This window comes from Microcebus murinus, chromosome 13, assembly GCF_040939455.1.
Source record: "Microcebus murinus isolate Inina chromosome 13, M.murinus_Inina_mat1.0, whole genome shotgun sequence".
In the NCBI taxonomy this organism is placed as follows: domain Eukaryota; kingdom Metazoa; phylum Chordata; class Mammalia; order Primates; family Cheirogaleidae; genus Microcebus; species Microcebus murinus.
Window position 1 is genome coordinate 82129361 of NC_134116.1, and position 21928 is coordinate 82151288.

Sequence of the window (21928 nt, forward strand, 5' to 3'; positions counted from 1 at the left end):
GGGCTGGGGAGGAGACGTCACTTACTGACTCCACCCACAACCTTGACCAGAAGGGGCACAGTCTCCAGGTGAATGGGGACCCCATGGGTCCCTCCGACACCACTTTGCTCCAGCATCTCCACATGGTGGCAGTATTGGCCCAGAAGCGGAACTCGGGCAGGTGGCCGCTTGAACACAAATGGCCCCTATCAGCTGCTGTTGCAAGAAAATTTAACCCTTTTGACAGAAAAGCCTGGGCAGTCAAACACGGTCACTTCACAGGGCAGCCAGGATTCCGGACAACTAGTCTCCAGATCCTAATGGTCTATGAGTGGAGTCTAGGATTCTAGAATTCCATCAAGCTGTAAATCTTTTTATCCTCAAATTCTATTTTCTTACAATTCCAAGACTCTCCATCTGTGGCTCCCCTACCTGGAGAATCACAGGATTCCAAGCTCAGAGGGTCCTGCTTATTCATTCGATCTGGATCCTGTGATTGCTGCGATCAGGCGATTCCAGCATTTCATGAACATTTCACGTGATTGACCACGATTTACCACGTGGGGAGTGAGTCAGAAGCCAATGGCCCTGCTTCTGTGACTCTTGGATTCTATTTTTTTTTTTTTTCATGCAGAGATCCCAAATTCGCCCACACATCCCCAGGTCACCTCCAAGGAGAGCAGGTTCAAGAATAAGACAACTGAAGACGAGAGTGAGAGTGTGCGTGCCTCCTATGTGGCCGTGCCCTAACGGAAGAGATGGGGGCTTGGAGCCGGGGGGTTGGAAGGTGGGAGTGGTCAACTAAGAAGGACACACCTGTTGGAGTCCAGACTGGTCTTCCAGAGCAACTAAGAGCTCAAGGGTTGCCCACCTGAGAGCACACGCATCGTCCCGGTTTATGAACGGGTGTTCACTCAACAAGCCTTTGTTGTCATCCTCTTCGGTGACACCAGAGGCACAGACTGGGCATAGGACAACTCTCTGAGTTGACAGATATTCTTGAAGGGAAGACAGTGTCAGGGGCAGGCAAGGGTTCCTGGAGGCTGGGTTCCAGAGACCAGGGTCTGCCTCGCCAGCCCCCACTCTCTCCACTTCGCCCTGAATCTAGTTTCTCCATACAGGAGGGAGCTGGCCTCAGTTTCCGATTGCTTCCACCGGGTCCAATCTGATGAAAGGTCAAACTGGGACTCTAATGGGGTAGGTAGTTTGGAGAGGGGACCGCTAGGGGAGACAGCCCACGCACAGGGAGGGGGGACATCTTAAGGCAGACAATTCGTTCACAAGCCCCCAAACCTCCGCAAACCCTCTGTCCAGGTCTGGGTCTGGGTCTGGGCGGCTTGAAGGCCACGCCCGTCCCGTCACCCGCCACGGCCCGGGCTCGTGGGTCTCTGACTCGCTCATCACCAGAGACTCCCTTCCACTCTGGTTCACTCCTGGCCTCGCCTTTGAAGATCCAGGACTCCAGGGACACGGTGGGGCCCTCAGAGCCTGAGGGAACCCAGCTGGCTGGACCTCCCAACCTCCCTGGGCATCCCACGGGCGACAGCTCAGAAAGCCAAGCACACACCAAGGGCGGGCACTTGTCAGCTCACCCACCCTCCTCTGCCCTCAAAGACCCCCGAGCACACCATGTCCACCCTGGCACGGTCTCCCGCCCGGGGCCTGCAGAAGGCCAGTCCTTCTGGATTTGAAATCCTGCAACGGGTCTCTGGGTCCTGGAGGGACTTGCTCTTATGGGAAACACATAGTCCCCAAAGAGCACGAGTCTCAGAGAGACAGGGACCCAATCCCCTTCTTCTGCCTCTAGGAAGCTAGGGATGGGGGCACGGCCTCACTCGGCCTCACTCCCGCATTTCACCAGGACGTGTGAAACCTGCTTCCCTCTGGCACACAGCGGGCACCCAGAGCTCCAGTGGTGGCTGCTGCTGTCACTCTGCCCCAAGGCCTTGAGGAAGCCATCGCATCCACAACCCACCTTTACCATCAGAACCTCGCAGAGAACCCAAAGAAGGTAGAAATTTGACAAGGGATCTAGAGGGGAGAAGAAGGGAGACTTTCAAAGTATGAATATAACTACACACTGAGAAAGAAAGATACGGACCCACAGCAAGAGCAGATGAACACGTGACCAGATCAGAGGAGTGGGAGAAGCACTGAGAGCCCCCAGTGGGGTGGCGTGTGCCCACGAGGGGAGGGACCCGGGAGGCAGAGGGGCCCAGATGGCTGGCGGGGCTGGCGGGGCGGGCAGAGCAGCAGCGCTCGGCTAGTACCTGCCCGGAACAGGGGCCGGGCCGCAAGTGAAAGAGCTGGGTCTGAACGAGTGCATGGTAGGTACTGGGAACAGCACGCTGGAAATACAGCCGCAGGTGCACAACCCGTGGGAGCCACCTCCCACAGGAAGACGGCAGCCCGGAGCTGGGGGCTGTGCTTGCAAAGGCCCTGCCAGGACACACCCATGTCACCGATGTCCATGGAGACAGACCGTGGTGATGGCACCATGGAAGTAATACCTCACACCGTCCCTGAGCTGGCTGACACCAACAAAGGTGGCCACGTCATTTTCCTTGGGTCAGTGCTGCTGCCCAGCCCTGGCTGGTGGATTTGGAGCTGAAGTTCCCAAACTGTGTTCCAAAGCACCCTGGGGTGCCCAAGGAATTTGCAGGCCAGACACCTAACTGGCTAAAGGTAGCTGAGTTTCAGCTTGGATGGTGCTATATTCTTTCAAAGGTATCATAACCTTTGTGAAGCTGGGTTTGGGGGCTGTTGCTACTAGGATCGAAAGCAAGTACAGGGGACACTTGAACAACTCAGGGATTTTGACTGCCGACCTTCCCACAGTCAAAAATCCAAGCATAACTTTTGACTCCCCCAAAACTGAACTACCAATAACCTACTGCTGAATGGAAACTTTGCTGGCAACATAAACAGTTGATTAATGCATTTTTGTGTGTTTTATGTATTATATACTGTCTTCTTATAAAGTAAGCTGGAGAAAAGAAAATGTCATTAAGAAAATCATTAGGTAGGCCGGGCGCGGTGGCTCACGCCTGTAATCCTAGCTCTTGGGAGGCCGAGGCGGGCGGATTGCTCAAGGTCAGAGTTCAAAACCAGCCTGAGCAAGAGCGAGACCCCGTCTCTACTATAAATAGAAAGAAATTAATTGGCCAACTGATATATATATAAAAAAAATTAGCCGGGCATGGTGGCGCATGTCTGTAGTCCCAGCTACTCGGGAGGCTGAGGCAGAAGGATCGCTGGAGCCCAGGAGTTTGAGGTTGCTGTGGGCTAGGCTGACGCCATGGCACTCACTCTAGCCTGGACAACAAAACGAGACTCTGTCTCAAAAAAAAAAAAAAAAAAAAAAAGAAAACCATTAGGAAGAGAAAATATATTTACTACTCATTAAGCAGAAGTGGATCATCATAAAGGTCTTCATCCTCCTTGTCCTCACACTGAGTAGTCAGAGGAGGAGGAGGAGGAAGGGGAGGGCTTGGGCTTGTGGTCTCAGGCATGCCAGAGGAGGAAGAAAATCCCCACATGCATGGACCCGGGAAGTTCAAACCCGTGTTATTTGAAGGTCAGCTATACTGCGTGAACATCAACATGGAACAAGGAGTGGGGGTGTTCCCGAGGGCAGGTAACTGCAGTCCTTTGAGAATGAAATAAAAATATTATTTATTTCTTTGAACTGATGTGAATTTTTTTCCAAATAGCTACTAATTATTAAGTTGTTTGGACCTAATTACTTAATTAACAAAGCCTTTAGGTATTTCTTTTAGCCTGAGGAGCTGGGGAGAAATATTACAGAAAGTTTTGAGCTTAAAGGGTCCCATCCGGTGTGGGGACAGTGTCCGCAGAGTGACCTCCCACATGGAGGGTCAGGGAAGCTTCTAGAAGGGACTAAGCACTCAATGAGTCCAGGGAGTGAGGGTGGAGGGAGCTCTTCCTCCTCTGACCCTGGACCCCCACCCTGTCCTGCTGGCTCTCCCCTCTGGGGTCCCTCAGCCGTGAAGATCCCAGGGCCCCAAACTCTCTGCCTGCCCAACTCCCTTCCCTTAATTCCTCCAATGTCTTTTTTGCTCAGAGGAGGGAAGAGAAAGAAACACACGATGAATCTGTCGGTGTCTGAAATCCTGGCTCACCCCACCCCTAACAGGGACTTGGACCCGCGGTAGACGGGGAGCTCACCACCTCACAAGGCAAACTGCCCATGAGAGATGCGCCCTCCCATCCCGCCGCCCTCCTGCCAGGTCGCGCCCTCACCCCAAGCAGGGGTCTTCCAAAGCTCCTGGGGCGGGAGGTGCCTTCTCTCCCCACGGGCCCCCAGAGCCCCCCCCCAACGGGCCAGAAATGCTCCTTCACCAGGACCATTCCCAAATGGGGAGTTTTGTTCCATCCAACCCGAGGCTGGTCCCTCAAGGCTCAGCTCCAAAGCCACCTCCCCATGACCCTTCCCTGATGCTGGCTCCTGAGGTCCCCCCCACCTGCCTGTCCCGCTGGTGGAAATGCGGGTCTGTGTCCCTGCCACTGGGAAGATCCCTGGGGACAGAGCCGGGGCTCGGTCACCTTGCAGCACCCACGCGGAGCACACCAAGCACGCGTCCGCGCGTGTCCCTGCGACTGCTGTGGTCTGTCGGGGACAGCCCCTCCGTTACCGGCAGAGGGCGCTCCGGGGAGCCCGCGCCCTCGGCAGGGCGGCGGCGCGGAAGGCCAGGGCCCCGCAGGTGAAGGCTGTTCGCTGGAGGCAGGTCGCGGGACTCCCGGCGTGCAGTCAGGGAGCAGGAAGGGGCGCCGCGCTCGGGTGCGATGGAGCCTCCCTGTCCCGCGCGGGGCGGCTCCAGCCCCACCGCCAGGGCTGGCGGGGACGGGGCGCCCCCTCGCCCTGTGCCTTCGGACCCCAGGGGCTCAGACGGGACCAGGAGATGGCCCGTCCGCACTGTCCTCCGCACGTCGCGGTGGCGCCCGCGGCCTCGCTGTGAGCCTGCCCGGTGCGCGGACGGCGGCAGCCCCGGCTCCTTTCCATCGGGGGCGCGGCCGCACCCTGCCTCCTCTCTGCTCCCCGCCGTGTCCCCCCAGCCCGCGCGGGGCGCCCAGGGGCCGCGGATCCCACGAAGATCGCAGGGCACCAGGAGGACCCCGCGCGGCTCGCGCGTGCGGAAAGAGCTGGTTCGAGGCCCCAAGCCCAGCTCCCACTCGGCCTGCGGGCCCGTGCGCCCCCGTCCCGAAGGCACGCTGCGGCCACCCGTCGTCAGGGAAAGAGCCCCCCGGAAAAGGGAGCCCTGGCCCGGGAGCCGGCGCCCACCTGCCCCGGCCGTGGCACCGCCGCCGCCGCCCTCCTTTGTGTGTGTGGAGCCCGCAGCCTGGGCTGGGGGGACGTCTAATCCCGGGCCCAGAGCTGGGGAGGCGGAGGCTGGGAGAGCCCAGGTTCCCCCCAGTAATGCGATAATTGGGTGGGATTTTCGCTGAGAGAGGGAAAGCCCAGAGGACCAGCCAGCTCCCTCCCTCCCTCCCTCCCTCCCCACCCCAGCTTCATTCCAGAACGCTTCCCTCCTTCCCTGGGAGGGTGGGGGGCGTGGAGGGGCTCCGAGCAGGGGTGGGCAGGCTGGGCATGCGTAGACAGAGCTGGATCCCAAGGCAAGCGAGCTTTCCTTCGGAGAGAAAGGCTGTCACTCCTCATTCAGGCGGGAGCTCCCCAGGTGACCCCTGCGGACGCGTCCCCAGCTCCACGGGCCCCCTTTGCAGATGGGGAAACCAAGGCACTGTCGTGGGATGCGGGCTGCCTCGGGTTCTCCAGCCAGCACTAAACCCAAGGGGACGTCTTAGCCATCCCCCTCCGGAGAAGCTGCGTGGCCTCTCCCGTGGCCCCCGTGGCCTCTCCCCTGGCCCCCACATTCTGCAGGGCGCGGGAGCGGGAGCGGACGGTCCACAGGAGAGACATCGTTCGCGAGTCTGGAGCTGTCATTGCTAGTTCTCGGAAGCGCCCTGAGCCTCTCTCCTGAATTCCACAACAGTGACAAGAATTCCTGCTAAGCTTACCTCACGGTGTTGCTGCAGACAGGTGGGGAGGGTGCTTCTTAAAAGTTCCTCTTATCAGGTGCCCCAGGGGGAAGCTGGGGACAGGTCTCCTCCCCAAATTACAAAATTCCCCAGGCGTCTCCCCGGGCTACAAAGGAATATGCAAATGGCTGAGCTAGGGAACCGGTCAGTCTCAGTGTGTGACCTTGGATGAGTCGCTCTCCCTCTCTGGTCCTCCCTTCCCAGCAGGAAAAGCATATGCCTTACCTAAAATGTCAGAACTTCCTCCGGCTGGACAGGCTAGGCAGCCCTGGGCCGACCCGGAGACCCCGGGTCCCCGCACCGCCCCCGCGGCTTCGGGGCGTCCGCCGTCCTCTCCCCTAGTGCGGCGTGGCGGAGAGAGTAGAGGGGTAACCCCCGCGTCACGGACAGAGCCCCACTCGCTCCCATCGGTGACCTGCAGCCTCTGTCCCCAGGGCACTCTCTGTGTCCGCCAGTCGCTCTGGCAGCCCTGGACCCAGCGGAGAGGGTCCGGCCGGAGGGACGCGCTTCGGACAAAAGTCCCCCTGCCTTGGGCCGGGTGATGGATGAGCCGGGGCCCTAGCCCAGCCATCTCGAGGGCAAGAGTCAGAGCGCGCGACAGAGCCGGCACAGCAGCGAGAGGGGGACTTCGAGTCCCACCAGCAGCGCAGGGCGCGCGGGGCTCCAAACCCAGGAGTCCTGAGGGGCGCCTTCAGGCCGCGCAGTCCCGGGTCCCCCACCGCGCCCAGCTGCCTGCGGGTCTGGCGCGGCGCCGCGCACACCTGGACACCCACGCCCCCAACGGACGCCGCGCACCCTTAAGCGCACCAGCACCCTGCGTGCGACCGCAGCACCCCAGCGCTCGCGCACACCCGCACACCCTCGGGCACCCACAGCCGCAGGAGGGGCCAAGCCGCCGCCGCTCCAGCTTCCAGGGCCCCGCCCGCCCCGCCTGCCCCGCCCGGGCCCCGGCCCCGGCGGGCGCCCCCCGCGGCGCTGCCCCGCCCCCGCCGCCCCGCGCAGCCCTGGGCCTCGGCCCGCCGCCCGGCCGCCGGCCCACCTGGCGCAGCGCCGCCCTCGGAGGCCGCGCACACCGCGCACACCCGCGCACCCCGCGCACCCGCGCACCCCGCGCACCCAGCGGCCACAGGAGGGCCCAGCGCCGCCGCCGCGCCAGCTCCCAGGGCCCGGCCCGCCGCGGCGCTCGCGCTCTCCGGGCGGACTCCCGGCCCTCCCCGCTCTCCCGCCCGGCGATGGCCCCGCTCGGATACTTCTTACTCCTCTGCGGTCTGAAGCAGGCGCTGGGCAGCTACCCGATCTGGTGGTGAGTGAGCCTTCTCGCGGTTGCCCCTGCCCTGTGCGCCGCCCCCACCACTGCCCAGCCCACAGACGTCCCCTCGGGCATGGCCCCCGTGGTGGCCCGGAGCTCGCGCCCGGCGCCTCCGCTCAGCGTGCCGCGGGCGGCTGGTTTTCCTGGACGGCCACTTGCGACCTGTTGGGGCCTCGGCTGGGGCGCGGGTGGCGGAGCTTCCGGGGAAGTTGATTCCCGGACCTGGGGTTGGGCGGGGGTGGGGGTGACGGTGAAGGTCCCAGCGGCCCCTGGCGTCGGACAGGGCGAGCAGGGGGCCGTGGACAGGCGCGAAGGGGGTCGGCCCGCACTAACTCCGAGGACACAGGCAGCTCGAGGCCGGGGACAGGCGAGAGAGGAGGACAAGCTGGAGGGAGATTCACCAGAGTCTTTCCTTAAGGACCGTATCTTACACACACACACGCACACACACACACACACACACACACACACACACACGCTTTAAAACAAAGTCGAGGAGACAAGACCGAACAGCTCGGAGTAGCGCAGTTACGTAAAGACAGCTGGGACCGGGCGGGGAGTGGCGCGGAGCCCGCGGCAGGGCGCACTGGGGCCAGCGCCGGGCCCTGCACGCCTCCCCGCCGCGGCGCGGGCGCGGGGTGCCTAGGGGCCCTCTCTGCTAGCCCACTGCCCGATCTGCGCGGCAAGGAGGGCTGCTCTGGAGAGAGGTAAGGTGAGAGCTCAGCGAGGGCTTGAGGGCTCCTGGCCGAGGGGCTCTGGGACCCGCGTCGGGGAGGCGCGGCGCGCCGCGGCGAGACCCTCGGCAGTGCGGCAAGTTCCGAGACACCGCAGGAAGAGTTCGCGAGGGCCTCCGGCCTCCACCGCACAGAGCCTGGGGAAGGGAGGGCCAGGGTGACCCTTCCCCGAGGGTGCGTGACTCTGCGGAGCCCTCGCAGAAAGGTCTCCCCAGCCCCGACCGGAGGGCGCGCCGAGGTGCCCGAGATTAGACGAACGCAAGTGGGAGGGAAGTGGGCGCCGAGGCCGGGGCGCACCGCCTCTGCTGGAGACCCGGAGTTGGAGAGAAGCCTCCCCACAAACATGCACACTCCCCCCGCCCCAGGAACCTTCTCCGACGGCTTGCCTGGAATTATAATAATTACGCCGAGGGGAAGGGGGGAGACAGAGCGAGCCGAAGTACATCTAATCCGATAATAATTTTTCTCTTCGAGATGGTTCAGGAGCGGGGGCTGCCGCGGTAGGGGCGCAGCCGGGCGGGTCGGGGCGGGTCGCGCGGCCTGGGAGAGGCGGGAGGCGGCGGGGACCGAGTGCTCGGGTTCCCCGGCGGCACCCGCGAGGCGCAGGGCGGCCTACCTGAGCGCCGGCGGGGGCGGCGAGCGGGGGGCGGGGGACCCTGACGCGCGTCCCGCGGGCCGGGCCGCGGGGAGCCGGGGGCAGTGCGTCCGAGAGCACCGCGGGTGCCAGCTCCGCGCCAGGCTTCTAATTAGAACCCGCCGCCGCCGCCGCATTCCTGGGCGCAAAAGGAAGCGCCCTCGCCCCCGCGCTCCTCCCTAGGTCACCAGCCTCCTGGCGGCCCCAGCCCCGGGATCTTTGTCCCGTGGGCTCTGAGGGTCCGCGCGCGAGGGCTGTATACCGCCCTTGCGCCTGGACCACGGGCGTTCCACCCTGGACAGACACTGAGCTGCCTCGGGCACCACCGGGCGTTCTTCGGGTGCGGGAGAGAAGAGTCCGGTCTTCTTCGACCCCTTTCCCATCAGAGTCCCGGTGGCCTGGGGGGAGGGGAACCCCACCTAGCTCTGGCAGGGTGGGTGCGGCAAAGACCACCCTCCGCCGTCCGCCCCCATTTTGCTCTGTGCCAGTCTCACACTTAGGGGTTCTCTGCTTCCGCTAGGTCGGGAGCTGGCACCCTGCAGACAAGTGGGTTTGCGTCTTGCCTCCTTCTCGCCGCCCTTCTGCCCTTGGCAGGCTGGACGGGAGGAGGGATGTGCTGTCCCCGCGTCACAGGCAGGTTAAAGGGGAAGGAAACTGTCACAGGGCCCCTGGCTTGCCGTGTTGCACAGCTGGGGGGGCTTTCTCTCTCCCCGCACAGCTTCTGCCTGGCAGGGCTTCAGGCGTCTCCCCCTTTCTCCTGCATCTCCCTGCCCCCCCACCCCCCCAGATTAAGCATCACTCTGTGGGGGGGAGAAAGGGACCTTGGCCACTGGGGGGTGGGCTGCCTCCTGGGCGCACAGCAGGCCTGTGGGAGGGGTCTCTTTATAACTTCTCACCCTCATCCTCAGCCTCCCTAATCGGCTGCTGTGTTCCACCCTCTCTCTGTAAAGCAAAGCAGATGATTGCCTGTCCCCAAACACATCCCTTGCATAAGAAAGTGAAAGTGAAGACCGGCAACCTCCTCACCTGGAGAAACAAAACCAGGAAACAGCCCAAATCTGGGAGCGGGCCATTAGGCTTTTGAAGTGGGCCTTGTTGGGAGGGGGAAGGTGTCCCTGGCGGCCGGGCGGGGTAGCAGCTGCCCCTGTGGGAACGGGCCAGCCAAGGGCCTCCCCAGGGCCAGCCCGGAGGTGTCTGTAACCCGCCCTGCCAATGCTCAGAGCTGCAGGGTCACAGCCACACAGACCTCTGGGAGAGTCTGTTCTGGGCCCCTCCTGTGACACAGGGAGCCGGGCATGGGGCTGGGAGGGGTGACCGGACCAAGGCCTGGGTACTGGACCACCAGCGGGGCCACGGCCCCCACCCCCTGCGGTCCCCTAGTCCAAGCAGAGTTCTGGCAGGATTAGAGTTCGTGGAGGAGCCCTGAGAACAGAGGACCAGCCCCTGGCTGGAAGGAGCCCCACCCCACGTCCCCGAATGAGACAGCACTCCCCGAGGGTGCCCAGCACTCCCTTCTCCTTCTGAGTCGGGTGGATGGCATCTTGTCATCTCCCCAGCGCCCAGCCAGGCCCTCGAGGTCAGCCTATGTCCCCCTCCTCCCCACGGTCCAAGCCAACTGGGGGGCCTGGCATGAGGAGGCCACCACTGCCTCGCAGCCCAGGGCGAGCCCCTGCACCTGCACGTCCCTGCTGCCCCAGGGGCTCCTGGAGCAGAGGCCAGGCCAGGGTGGTGCCATGTGGGGCTGTGTGTGGCCTTCTGCCTGCCACTGGGTCAGCTGCACGGCCTTGGACATCCTTCCTCCCAGGGTCCGCTGGTGTCCCTCTGAGCCTTGTGCCCAAATCCCTGGGATGGAAACACATCAGTGGCCGCATTTCCATAGGGCCAGCTGCACATCCCCCTGCTGGGCACGTGGGACCCTTCATGGGTTCTCACCAGCCTGCCCGCCCAACTCCTGGGCACAACCAGCCTCCCGGGAGTCAGTGCTAACCTTTCTCCCTGCCTGGTCTGGAGGGAGGCCCTCGTCCCCAAAGGCCCTGCTCGGACATCACCGGCCCCCCACTTTCTGCATCCTCCTCGCCTCCCCATGCAGGGCACAGGGCACCTCCGTGCCCCGCCGGCCCCTCCCTCTCGTGTCTTGCTGGTCCCGGTCGGCCTCACTGCAGTAGAGAGTGGGGAGGGTGGGCGAGAGCCCACAGCGGGGGGGGGGGTGCCAGGGAAAGGAAGGGGTCAGGCTGGGGCACTGGACGTACCAGGCAGGGAGCGGGCTGCGGTGGGGCTGAGAGAGCCCAGCCTGGCAGGGCAGGGGCAGTGGCACGGCCCTCACCCCCTCCTCTCCCTCCTCCACCCTTCTCTGGATTCGGGAATCCGTCTGTCTTTCTCTTTCTCTGGGCCTCTGTCTCCATGTTCTGTCTCTCTCAGGCTCAGTCTGTTTCTGTCTCTCTCTGCCTCTGTGTCTCTGGCTCTCAGTCTCTATCTCTCCATCTCTGTCTCTCTCAGTCTCTGTCCCCCTCTGTCTCTGTGTCTCTCTCTGTCTCTTGAGTTTCTGTCTCTCTCCGTCTCTCTCAGCCTCTGTCTCTTGGTCTCTGTGCCCCTGTGACTGGGGCCAGCAGTAGCTACCCCATAAAATGAGAGGAGTGGAGACGCCAGGCCGCCTCCGTCTGGTGCAGCAGAATCTCGGGGTGCCAGGGGCAGCACTGCGTCCCCAGGACCCCAACACACAAGCCTTTCCCGAGGGCCCGACCGGAAACGGCCACGCGCAGCATGTGCAACCACACGGCCTGTCCCACGAGACGGCCAGGATGGATATCGGATATTGATCCGCGGCACGCCCTGCCAAGGGCCAGGCAGGGCGCTTGTGCCTGGGGGCGCTGCCCGCCTGGGTCTCGGGGTCCCGGCCAGGTGGTTGGGCTGGTCACCTTTTTCCTTTTGTGATGGTTTTGTTTTCTCTGCATAAACCTCCCCGAGTCCTTTGGCAGGAGGGACGGGATGAGCAGACGCAGTCCTGACAAAGACTGCGATCCTGGGGGTGGCGACCACTTGGTGACCGCTTCCTCCGCTGAGCCCCTCACGCCAACCTCCGGCTGGCAGGATCCGAAACCTCCCTTCTCCAGGCTCGGACTTGCCGTCTGGTCCAGAAAACCCGACTGGTACTTCTCCACACGCGGCCTACCGACCAGAGCCCGTCTGTGATGCTCGCTCACCCGTCCATGAAGAAATGAGACTGGAAATTGGAAAAAAAAAAGTTTAAACGTGCTTGGCGACCTCACAGCGGTTTGACAGTGGGGCAGCGCTTTTTACGTATTCTTATAATAACGGTTTGGGGATTGAAAAGCAAGCCAGCCAAGACTGCATTTGCCCCCTCTGGTAGTTGAAGGATCGGAGTGGCAGTGGCGAGACGGTCGGGCATCGTGACGGTGGCCGGCGGGGAAGGAGGGACAGGCTGGCGCAGGCCGCAGGTGCCAAGGAGGCAGCGCTCGGCTCAGCTGAGGAGAGGCTCCCAGGGATGTGGGCCGGAGCCCGTGCGGGCCCTGGGAGAGAGTGAGGCCGGCTGAGAGAAAGGGGTCCCTCAAACGCCGCTCGCAAGGGACAGCGGCACGCCCCAGCCACTCGGGCAGCGGCTGACAGTCCCCCTATATCCCACAGAACCCCAAACCCCATGGGGTGCAGTCTGTGGAAAGGGAGCCGCCGTGTGCAGGAGAGCCCTGGGCTCGGGCTCGCAGGGACGGCCGGGGTCCCTGCTACTCAGAGGGGCGGGACGTGGCTCCACACACCTGGGCCTGCCTCCCCGTCCTGCTGTGCCCCCTCCCGCCTCACGCACAGAGCCGGGGCCCAGGGAGGCCTCGGAGAACTGGGCTGCAGCCTCTGCCCGCCATCTGCTCAAAGGGCGACCTGTCCCTCCCTTTGCAGATAGGCACTTTTGTCATCGGGGCTGTGACACACACTGAGCGCACGGAGGGTCCCCAGGGTCCCAGTTGCGCCTCGGTCTCCTTCCTGACCTCGCTCCAGGTCCCCGGTTGCTGTTGGGTCAGGTTGTGCCGAGCGAACGAATGGGCACATGGACAAAGAGAACCCTGAGGAAACACAGACCTTGGTCTAAGCAGCCCGAGCTCGGTGGACGGGAGGACCCGGTTCCATACGTCTTGACAGCCCTGAAGCTGGAGGGCAGGGACGCTGCCTGTGCCTCAGTCTCCCTCCCGGCCTCCCCAGGTGACACCCTGGAGGTGTCTCTCACGTTGGCGCTTCCACATTCCTTCGCCGGCGGAACGTGCTGCCGCCGCCCAGGAGAAGCTGGCGAAGGCATGGCCGCGGGCACGGCAGCCCCCGCCGCCTGCCAGGACTCGCTCGAAGTATGTGTCAGTAATCCCGGCCCGGCCGGCGGGGCAGGCGGAGGCGCGCGGGGAGAGCTCCAGGCAGGGCCGTGCAGCCCGGGACGGATCGGCCGCCCCTCCACTGCGACACCCGGGAAGGCCCCGGGGACCCCGGGCCTCGGGGACACTGCCTCCGCTCAGGAGGGGCTCTGGCACCTGGGAGGGGGCTTCCTGGCTGCTCCCGTTCCTGGGGGCCCCCCAGGGGTGTGGAGGGAAACCAGAGCCTCTGGGTGGGGGTCTCTCTGGCGGGTTCCCCCCCCCGGGGGCAGCAGGCCAGAGAGGCACGCCGAGGGGGTGGCACCACAGACCCGCGAACACCCCAAGCCCCGGGTCTGAGGACAGAAGGCTCATCCCTGGCCGCGGGGAAGCCCTGATTCTAGAAGGCAAAGATTCAGGGCAGGATGTTGCCCCCGGAGGCTTTGGGAAGAAGAGACCCGCCAGCCCAGCCAAGGCCTTCCGTGAGTGGCAGACGCAGCCCCACGCGCCCTCTCACCCGCTGGCTCCCACCTCCGCGCTCCGGAAGGAAAAGACGGGGGGCCCTTGAGGTCAAGAGGGGGTCCCCCTGCCCCAGACGCAAGAGGACAGTGCGGGAGGAGGCGGGCAGATGCCGGAGGCGTCCCGGGAAGGTGGCTCACTGAGCAAGATGAGGGGCACAGACCCCTCACTGAAGGGGGTGGCCCCCGAAGGCACCCAGACCCCCCAGGGCCAGCGGAGCCGCGTGAAATCCAGACGGGCAGAGGAGTCCTGGGGGTCGCCCCATCTCCGCTCCATCCACTGCTCCCCTCCTCTCTCAGAGCTTTGGGGAGAGTATGGTCCAACCGCTTCATTTGATAGACGGGGTAAACTGAGGCCCGGGAGGGGAGACAGAGAAAGAAGAAACAAGCACGTGAATATCCGAGTTGGAGCTGGAGCCCATGTCCTGAATTCCGGGCCAGCCGGTGCCACGGGCTTCAGCACCCCTGCAGGGCCCCTCCCCGCAGAGCCCCTCCCTGCCTGGATGTGCACCGCATGGAGAACTGCTGGTACATCCCCTGCTCGCTGCGGGGGTCCCCGTTTCCCCCAAGAAAACACGCCAGCTACGCCCCCGGTGCGTGATGCTCCGAGTCTGCAGAATTCTACCCCCGCAAAGAGGAGCGGAGCCCGGACCTGAGAAACCTCAGAGCCTGCCGGCCCCAGGAGGACGTGCGGGGCAACGGTGGGAGCAGGTCCAGCGGGCTCTCGGGACGCCACGGCCACAGGGGAGGGCCCGCCGCCCGCCCCCAGTCCCAGGCCAGCCTCCTTCCTGGCCTGCATGTCACAGCCGGCGTCTCTGCTGTGCGCATCCCTGGCGAGGCGCCCGGCCTTTCAACAGGAGCAGGGAGGGAGGAAGAAAACCATTAGCGCTTGCGGGCTGCAGGCGTGGCTCCCTTGGGCTCTGGCCACCGCTGGCTCCGCGGGTCTGGACACCACGGGGGCCACTTTCCAAGACCGCATCCGCGCGTGTCCTGAATCAAAGACAGTGGCCCCTCCCTTCAAAGCAAACTATTATTGGGGGTAAAAATATATATATATATATAACTAATAGCAATAATGAAAACAGGGAAGGAAAGACAAGCCCATGATCTTAGCCACTTTCCCCGTTTTTTTGTTAAGGATCGAAACAGCTTGTGCTCTGCTATTTGAAACTTGCCAAGCATCTTCTGCATTTCTGGGGCCCTCTAGACAGTTCTGTGGGGCTCTGGGGCTCTGAGGCGCTATAATCCACCAGCCGAACCCGCCGTTCGTTGGCCTCTTTCTGCCGAGCGGAAGTTCCCTCGGGAGCAGGGATTCCTGGGGAAGGGAAGGCCCAAAGCGAGAGATGCGAGATGGCTCTGGGGTGCGGGGGGTGCATTCCCCTGGGACACTGCTTTTGCAGGGCCAGGGGGACACCAGGTGTGACATTCGCCAGGCAGTTAAAATTCCAGCTCCTCAGCCGGGTGGCGGCTGAGCACGGGCGGGAATGTGGACACTTCCCGGGACAGAGGCCCCGGCGGCGGAGTTGGCAGCCGCAGGGGAAATGGAATGTATTCCTCACCGGGTGAATCACAGGCCCGGCTGCAGGGAATGGGCGCAGGAGGGCGGCGTCCTGGGCCCCTCCCTGGGGACTGGGCAGGGCCCGCCCACCACCCTGAGGCGGGTCCGGACCTCACTGCAGCCGGACAGATGGCATCCGGGCAGTGAACGGGGGATGGGGGCATAACTGGTTAGAAGGGGGCATAACTGGTGAGCTGGTTAGATGGGGGCACAACTGGTTAGCTCCTCCTGTGACTAACGCTCGCCTGAGCCTGAGCCAGGACACCCTGGTGCGTTGTGTGAGTGACCCCCTAAGGAACGCCCCCCCACCCCAGCAGGCGGGGCCGGGTGAGGGGCTGGGGGGGCCATCAATGACAGCAGCGATGCCGGGACTTGGTGGAAGAAATACCGAGTTTCCCCGAAAATAAGACCTAGCCATAAAATAAGCCCTAGCAGGATTTCTAAGCATTTGCACAATGTAAGCCCCACCCCGAAGAAAATAAGCCCTAGTGACGGGCGTGGCTACGCGGCGCATCTGCACAACCCGTGCATGTCGTCGAGGAGCAGTAAAGAAGACGAGCAGCCCTTCTTTCTCATCTGCCCCGTCGTGACACCCCAGAGGCGGCCGGGAAGGTGCGGGCAGCCCCACCAACAAGGTCGGCTGCCCCTGCCAGGTCCCGGCCATCCTGTGCGTGCTGCGAGCTGAGGCTTTGAGGGGAAAATAACACGTCCCCTGAAAATAAGCCCGAGGGTGTCTTCTTGAGGAAAATAAATATATAAGACCGGACTTATTTCCGGGGAAACGCAGTGCGAGCTTCTGCAAGACGCCCTTTGGAGGCACAGGCGCCGAGGCGGGGGCAGGCGGAGGGGAGGGAAAGCAGGGCGGGCTCTCTAAAGGCCGCGTGGCGAGCCCATGGCGGGCGGCTGTGGCTGGGATCCTCGGAGCTTGCAGGACAAGGTGTCTGAGGGGGTGGCACCCGCCTCCATCCCTTTCTGTCTCTCTGGGCCCCAGAAGGAGCTGGGACTCAGGGGACACCAGGGACACCCGGTGAGAGCGGAGGGGCGGGAGATGGCGGCGGTCAACTCCTGGCGCAGCGTGGCGGCAGCGGCTGCGCCCTGAGGGGCTCCCACAGCTCCGGGCGCTGGGGCGGGGGGCCAGGGTGGGCTCCCCGTGCCTTCTGCCTGGGGTCTTGCGAGGCCAAGGGGCTGAGGAAGAGCCTGCGGCCGGCCCCACCCAGACTACCAAGGCCAGGTCCTCGGGGGGCGAGTGTAGGGCCAGGTCCCCGTGCACCGGCCGGACGCCGCCCCGGGGGTTCTCGGCTCCCGGGGTGGCCGCTCTGGTCCTCCTCCGAATCACCGAGCTTTGGGTCTGTCCCGTTCTGAAAGCACCCGTGTGACTGGGCGAACGCAGGTCGTGTGCCCCCATACGTGAAGGGTGTCACTCACACGCACCGTCCTGGGCCCCGGGGAGGGGACCCTGGGGCCATCAGCATTCTGAGCTTGGAGAAGCTCAGGGGACGGACGAATCGGGGGTGAGGCAGGGAGCAGGCTCCTCGCAGGGCGAGCGGCCACCGCCGCCTTCTCTGGTCATCACCGCTCACTGCGCCGGCGTCTAGACACGTGAGGGGACCGTCACCCGTGTCCACCAGCCCCTACCGGCCGCCGGGCCCTGCCCTGGATCAGGAGAGCAGGGGGCGGCTGCAGCGGCCACAGCAGTTTCCGGGGCGTCGCCGCTGGGAGAAACAGATATTCTCATCTCGGTAACGGTCGGTGTGGAGATGGCAGCTTGCGGGCTCTGCCCTCAAGATACCAAAAAACTCTGCCGTGTGGAGGGAGCATGAAACACACACACACACACACACACACACACACACGTATGCTAGAAGTTCGGGCAACTGTGTCACCACTCCCGGTCCCTCTGCTTTCCTCTCTGCTCTGTCCCTTGTAACTATTTCTTTCTTCTTCCCTTGTCCCAGGGGAGGCTGGTCATGGTTTCCTAAGCATTCACACATTCCGGGGCATGTAAGTTCTCCTTGGATGAGAAATCTGGATTTTGCAGGCTTTCTGGGGATAAGATGGGGGCAGGATAGTGCATGCCTGGTTTGGACTATTTTTTTTTTTTTTTTTTTTTGAGACAGGGTCTCATTCTGTCACCCTGGGTATATGTCATCACAGCTCACTGCAGCCTCAAACTCCTGGGCTCGAGCGATCCTCCTGCCTCAGCCTCCTGAGTAGCTGGGACTACAACCACACAGCACCACACCCGGCTAATTCTTTTGTACTTTTTTTGTAGACAGAGTTTTGCTGTGCTGCCCAGGCTGGTCGCAGACTCCTGGCCTTAAGCGACCCTCCTGCCTCAGCCTCTCAAAATGCTCTGATACAGGAGTGAGCCACCTGGACTTTTTATCTGTTTTTTTTTTTAATAACCCAGTTGATTCTTCAAGGCCCCCCTCCCTCACCCGACAGCCGCCCCAGCTTCCTGCCCTCCCCGCAGGGCCTGCGTGGTGCATTGCCAGGCCTTCTAGGTGGCCGGGCTCTCGTGAAATGTTTCAGGAAGCAATTCAAGGAACTTGAGAGGAGTGCTGGGGTCCGGAGAAGGCAGGAGAAGCCGACCCCCCCACCCCAGTTCCAGGGGGCGCCTGCAGGAGGGACGCAGCCAGAGCTGCAGGAGAAGGGGAGCTGCACCTGGGCCGGCTGCCTGCACCCCAACCTTGCACGGGGCAGCAAGCCAGGGCCTGCCCAGGAGAAGGGCGGGGCAGAGGACGGAGCCGCTGACTCAGCGCGGCCACAGGAGGGAGGCTGGAGAAGGCTGCATGATCCTGAGACCCCTCTCGGCTCTCCCTGGAGGCCACGGGCAAGGCCACCCCGCTGTGCCCCACAGGCAAGGAGGGAACCGAGGTGTCCCCCCCGGCTCCGAGCTCTCTGCGGAGGTTGTAGTGTTCTGGGGGTGGGCAGAGAGCCCTCTGCCTCTCCCCACCATAGACAGCCCCCAGAACGAATCCCTTGGAACTGGCCGAGTTTCCTGAGGCAGTTCCTATGTGCAGACGGAGACGCCTCTTTTTCTTTCTATCTCAGCCCATTCCTCTGTTTTCCACCCATTCTAAGTCTCAAGTAAACAAACACATTCAACAAGCGAGAGTTTCCTTCCAATGGGCAGACACCCTCTGCCCCTCCCCAGCTGTGACCTGGGACCAGCCCTTCTCAGATGCACTCCCGGACCTGACCTCAGCCTTGACGTTCAGACCTTTGTCCCCACTGCATTCCATCCAGAAAGTATTCAAACTCACAGAAACGAAGCAGCACTTGGACGGCAGGTCCCTGTGGACCCGCAACTCACAGCTGGGGGAACTGACTTGTGGTGTAAACACAGCAGCCCCGGCAGGCAGGGCACAGTGGCAGGCAGCCATAGTCCCGGCCACTCGGGAGGCTGAGGTAGGAGGGTAGCTTGAGGCCAGGAGTTCGAGACCAGCCTGGGCAATGTATGGAGACGCCATCTGTACAAAAAATGTCTTAAAAATTTGGCCAGGTGTGGTGGCTCACACCTGTAGTCCCAGCTACTCCGGAGGCTGAGGCAGGAGGATCGCCTGAGCCCTGGAGCTCGAGGCTGCAGTGGGCTATGATGATGCCACTGCACTCTTAGCCTGGGTGACAGAGTGAGACTCTGTCTCTAAATAAATAAATACATCGATGTGTAGTTTTGTACAGAAAAATGGAAGAACTGAAGCGTGTGGTTCAGTTCGTTTTGATGTGAAACACCTGTGTGGCCAACAGCCCAATTCGACACAAACACTTGGACCCATCGGAGCAGGCTGGCCCTGCGGAACTCCCCGGATGACAGGGACATTTCCCGCCTAACCGTCCCGTACGGGGTAGCCACGGCTCACAGTGCCACCAAGAGACTGACTCTTACAGTTCTCACATTGTGATTGCCTTAACACTCACTCACATTAATTTCGCAGGCGCAGGTGGGCGGCCCACACCTTTTGCAAAAGCAGAGCACGGTCCCGGAGCTGCCCCCTCGGGCGCCTGCGAAAACGAGCACGCGGCCGGCGCTGTCCCGATTCTCCCCCCGGGGGTGGCTTGTGCCAGGTCTGGGTCTCACGTGGGGCCGTGGCGGAGGGCCCTGTCCCGGCGTCCCCCGGCTGTGACCCACACACCTCGCTGTGGACCTGTGTCCCGTTCTTTTGTTTTTTTACCCCCGTGCAGTGCGGCACGGCAGCGGCAAACCGCTGTTTGCTCATCCACCGTCCTATTGACAGACACTCGGGCGGCTTCCAAGTTCTCGCTCTCACGTATGAAGCCCGGGGAAGATTCCGGAACGCGTCTTACCGCGGACGTGGGTGTTGCCGTCTCTGGGGTAAACGGCCAAAAGCGCGCTCTCGGGCTCTCGTGGGGGTGACAGTCCGGCGGTGGCTTTTGCCCCCCGGGTCGTACCCACCAGCAAGGCAGTCTCTCCTGTGGGCGACCCCCTCGCCTGAGCCGGCCCCACGGCCCTGGGTGCTCGGGTCCTCATCCCGGCTCCCGTGGGGGGTGACAGTCCGGCAGTGGCTTTTGCCTCCCGGGTCGTACCCACCACGCAAGGCACCCCAGATCCGGCGCGTCTGTCCTGTGGGCGACCCCCTCGCCTGAGCCGGCCCCACGGCCCTGGGTGCTCGGGTCCTCGTCCGGGCTCCCGTGGGGGGTGACAGTTCGGCGGTGGCTTTTGCCTCCCGGGTCGTACCCACCACGCAAGGCACCCCAGATCCGGCGCGTCTGTCCTGTGGGCGACCCCCTCGCCTGAGCCGGCCCCGCGGCCCTGGGTGCTCGGGTCCTCGTCCGGGCTCGCCGTGGCTGCAGGCTCAGCGCCAGCGAGAGCGGGTTCCCTGCAGCCGAGCAGAGCAGGAGCCGGGGCCGCCCCGCTCCAGGCCGCCAATCTTCACGGTTTGTGTTTGAGCTGGGCGTGGGGTGCAGGGGAGGGCAGAGCCGGCCTCTGCTTAGAACCGCATCTTCCGGGTGGAAGCGCTGGAGCCCCCGGCAACGGTCTGTCCGCTCACCCCAGGCGGGGTGGGCGGGTCGCCGGAGTCTGTCATCCAGGGCTGGCACGTCACCGTCTCGTCCCCCCTGCAGGTCCCTGGCCGTGGGGCCCCAGTACTCCTCCCTGGGCACGCAGCCCATCCTGTGCGCCAGCATCCCGGGCCTGGTACCCAAGCAGCTGCGCTTCTGCCGCAACTACGTGGAGATCATGCCCAGCGTGGCCGAGGGCATCAAGATGGGCATCCAGGAGTGCCAGCACCAGTTCCGCGGCCGCCGCTGGAACTGCACCACCGTCAACAACAGCCTGGCCATCTTCGGGCCCGTGCTGGACAAAGGTACGAAGGGGCCACGCAGGGGGGGGGGACGAGTCTCCCTCTGGCTCTGCCCAGCGTGCCTGTGCGCTGGGCGGCTGCGGGCGGCACCCCAGGCAGGGGGGCGTCGCCAAGCCGACTTCTCTAGCCCCCCCGAACAGGGGGGATGTCTGGGGCTTGGGGTGACTTGGCCCCATGGGGTCATCCGGGGATCCTGCCTCCTTCCCCTCCCCAGAAGGAAAGTGGACGACAGTCCTAGGATGCCCCGGCCCAGGCTGGTCCGGACGGCTTCTTGCTCCAGGAGCCGGGGCTTCGGGAGGGTCTTGCAGAGAAAATGCAAAACCTGAAAAATACCACAAGAATGGAGTGGTGTGGGGGCCCCTCGGGGGGAGACAGGGAGACAGAGACAAGGAGACAGAGACAGAGAGAGAGATGGAGAGACAGAGAAAAAGAAGAGAGATGCAAAGAGACTCGGAGACAAAAGACAGAGAGACTAAGAGAGACACAGACAGAGAGACAAAGAGACAGAGACAGAAGGACAGAGACAGAGCGTGCATGCACAGAATGACAGTCTTAGCACCTTTGTTAAAGAAAACTCGAGGCGGAACTCACACATCACAAAAGCCGCCGTCTGAAAGCACAGGACCCGGTGGCATCTCGTGCGTTCATGGGATGGCGCAACCGCTGCCTCTGCCTGGTTCCAAAATACTCTCGTCCCCCGAGGAAACCCACGCCTCGAAGCAGTCGCCCCTCCACCCCCAGCCCCTGCAGCACCGCTCTGCTGTCCATGCCGCCCGTGGCTTTGCCTCCCGTGGACGTCCGCTGTGCCCTGCGTGTCTGGCTCCTCTCATGGCCACGCCGCCGAGGGTGGTCGAGGCTGTCCTGTCCCGACACCTTATTCCCTCTGATGGCTGAATGGCCTCCACCGCGGGGACCACCACAGCTGCTCATTCGTGCTGCCGGCAATCGATGGCCACACAGGTTTTCCCGCCCCCGACCACTGTGCGTAGTGCTGCTGTGGATGCTCTCGGGCGAGCATTTGTTTAGACACCTGTCCCCAGTCTTTGGGGCTGTGTCACTAGCAGTGGGGTGCTGGGTCGCAGGGAAATCCTGTGCTTGGCTTTTCCAGGGGCCGCCACTCGGGCTCCCGCCGCGGCTGCGCCGGTTTGCACTCCCACCGGCGGTGAACGGGCGTTCCGGTCCCTCCGCATCTTTGCGGACGCAGACTATCTTCTGCTGTGTTTTGTTTTTGCTTTAAATCGTAGCCATCCCATGCTGTGTGACGTGGTATTTCCCTGATGGCTGATGATGGCGAACATCTTCTCATGCGCTTTTGGGCCGTTTGTGTATCTGCTTTGAAACGTCTCCAAGTCCTTTGCCTGTTTTAAAAATTGGATTGCTCTGTCTTCTGTTGTTGTTGAGTTGTAAGAGTTCCTTAGACAGTCTGGAAACTAGATACTCATCGCACGCGTGATTTGCAAATATTTTTCTCC

At 63.0% G+C, this 21928-nt stretch overlaps 1 protein-coding gene across 1 annotated transcript in view; it reads left to right on the top strand.

The window, feature by feature from the left end:
• Nucleotides 1–7118: 7118 nt before the first annotated feature.
• Nucleotides 7119–21928, top strand: part of WNT3A (Wnt family member 3A) — a 41458-nt gene continuing 26648 nt past the window's right edge. The window contains exons 1-2 of the mRNA XM_076009642.1: nt 7119–7339; nt 20218–20459. Of these exons, the coding sequence (XP_075865757.1) occupies nt 7269–7339; nt 20218–20459 (313 nt within the window). The 5' untranslated portion in view covers nt 7119–7268. The remainder of the gene's footprint in view (nt 7340–20217; nt 20460–21928) is intronic.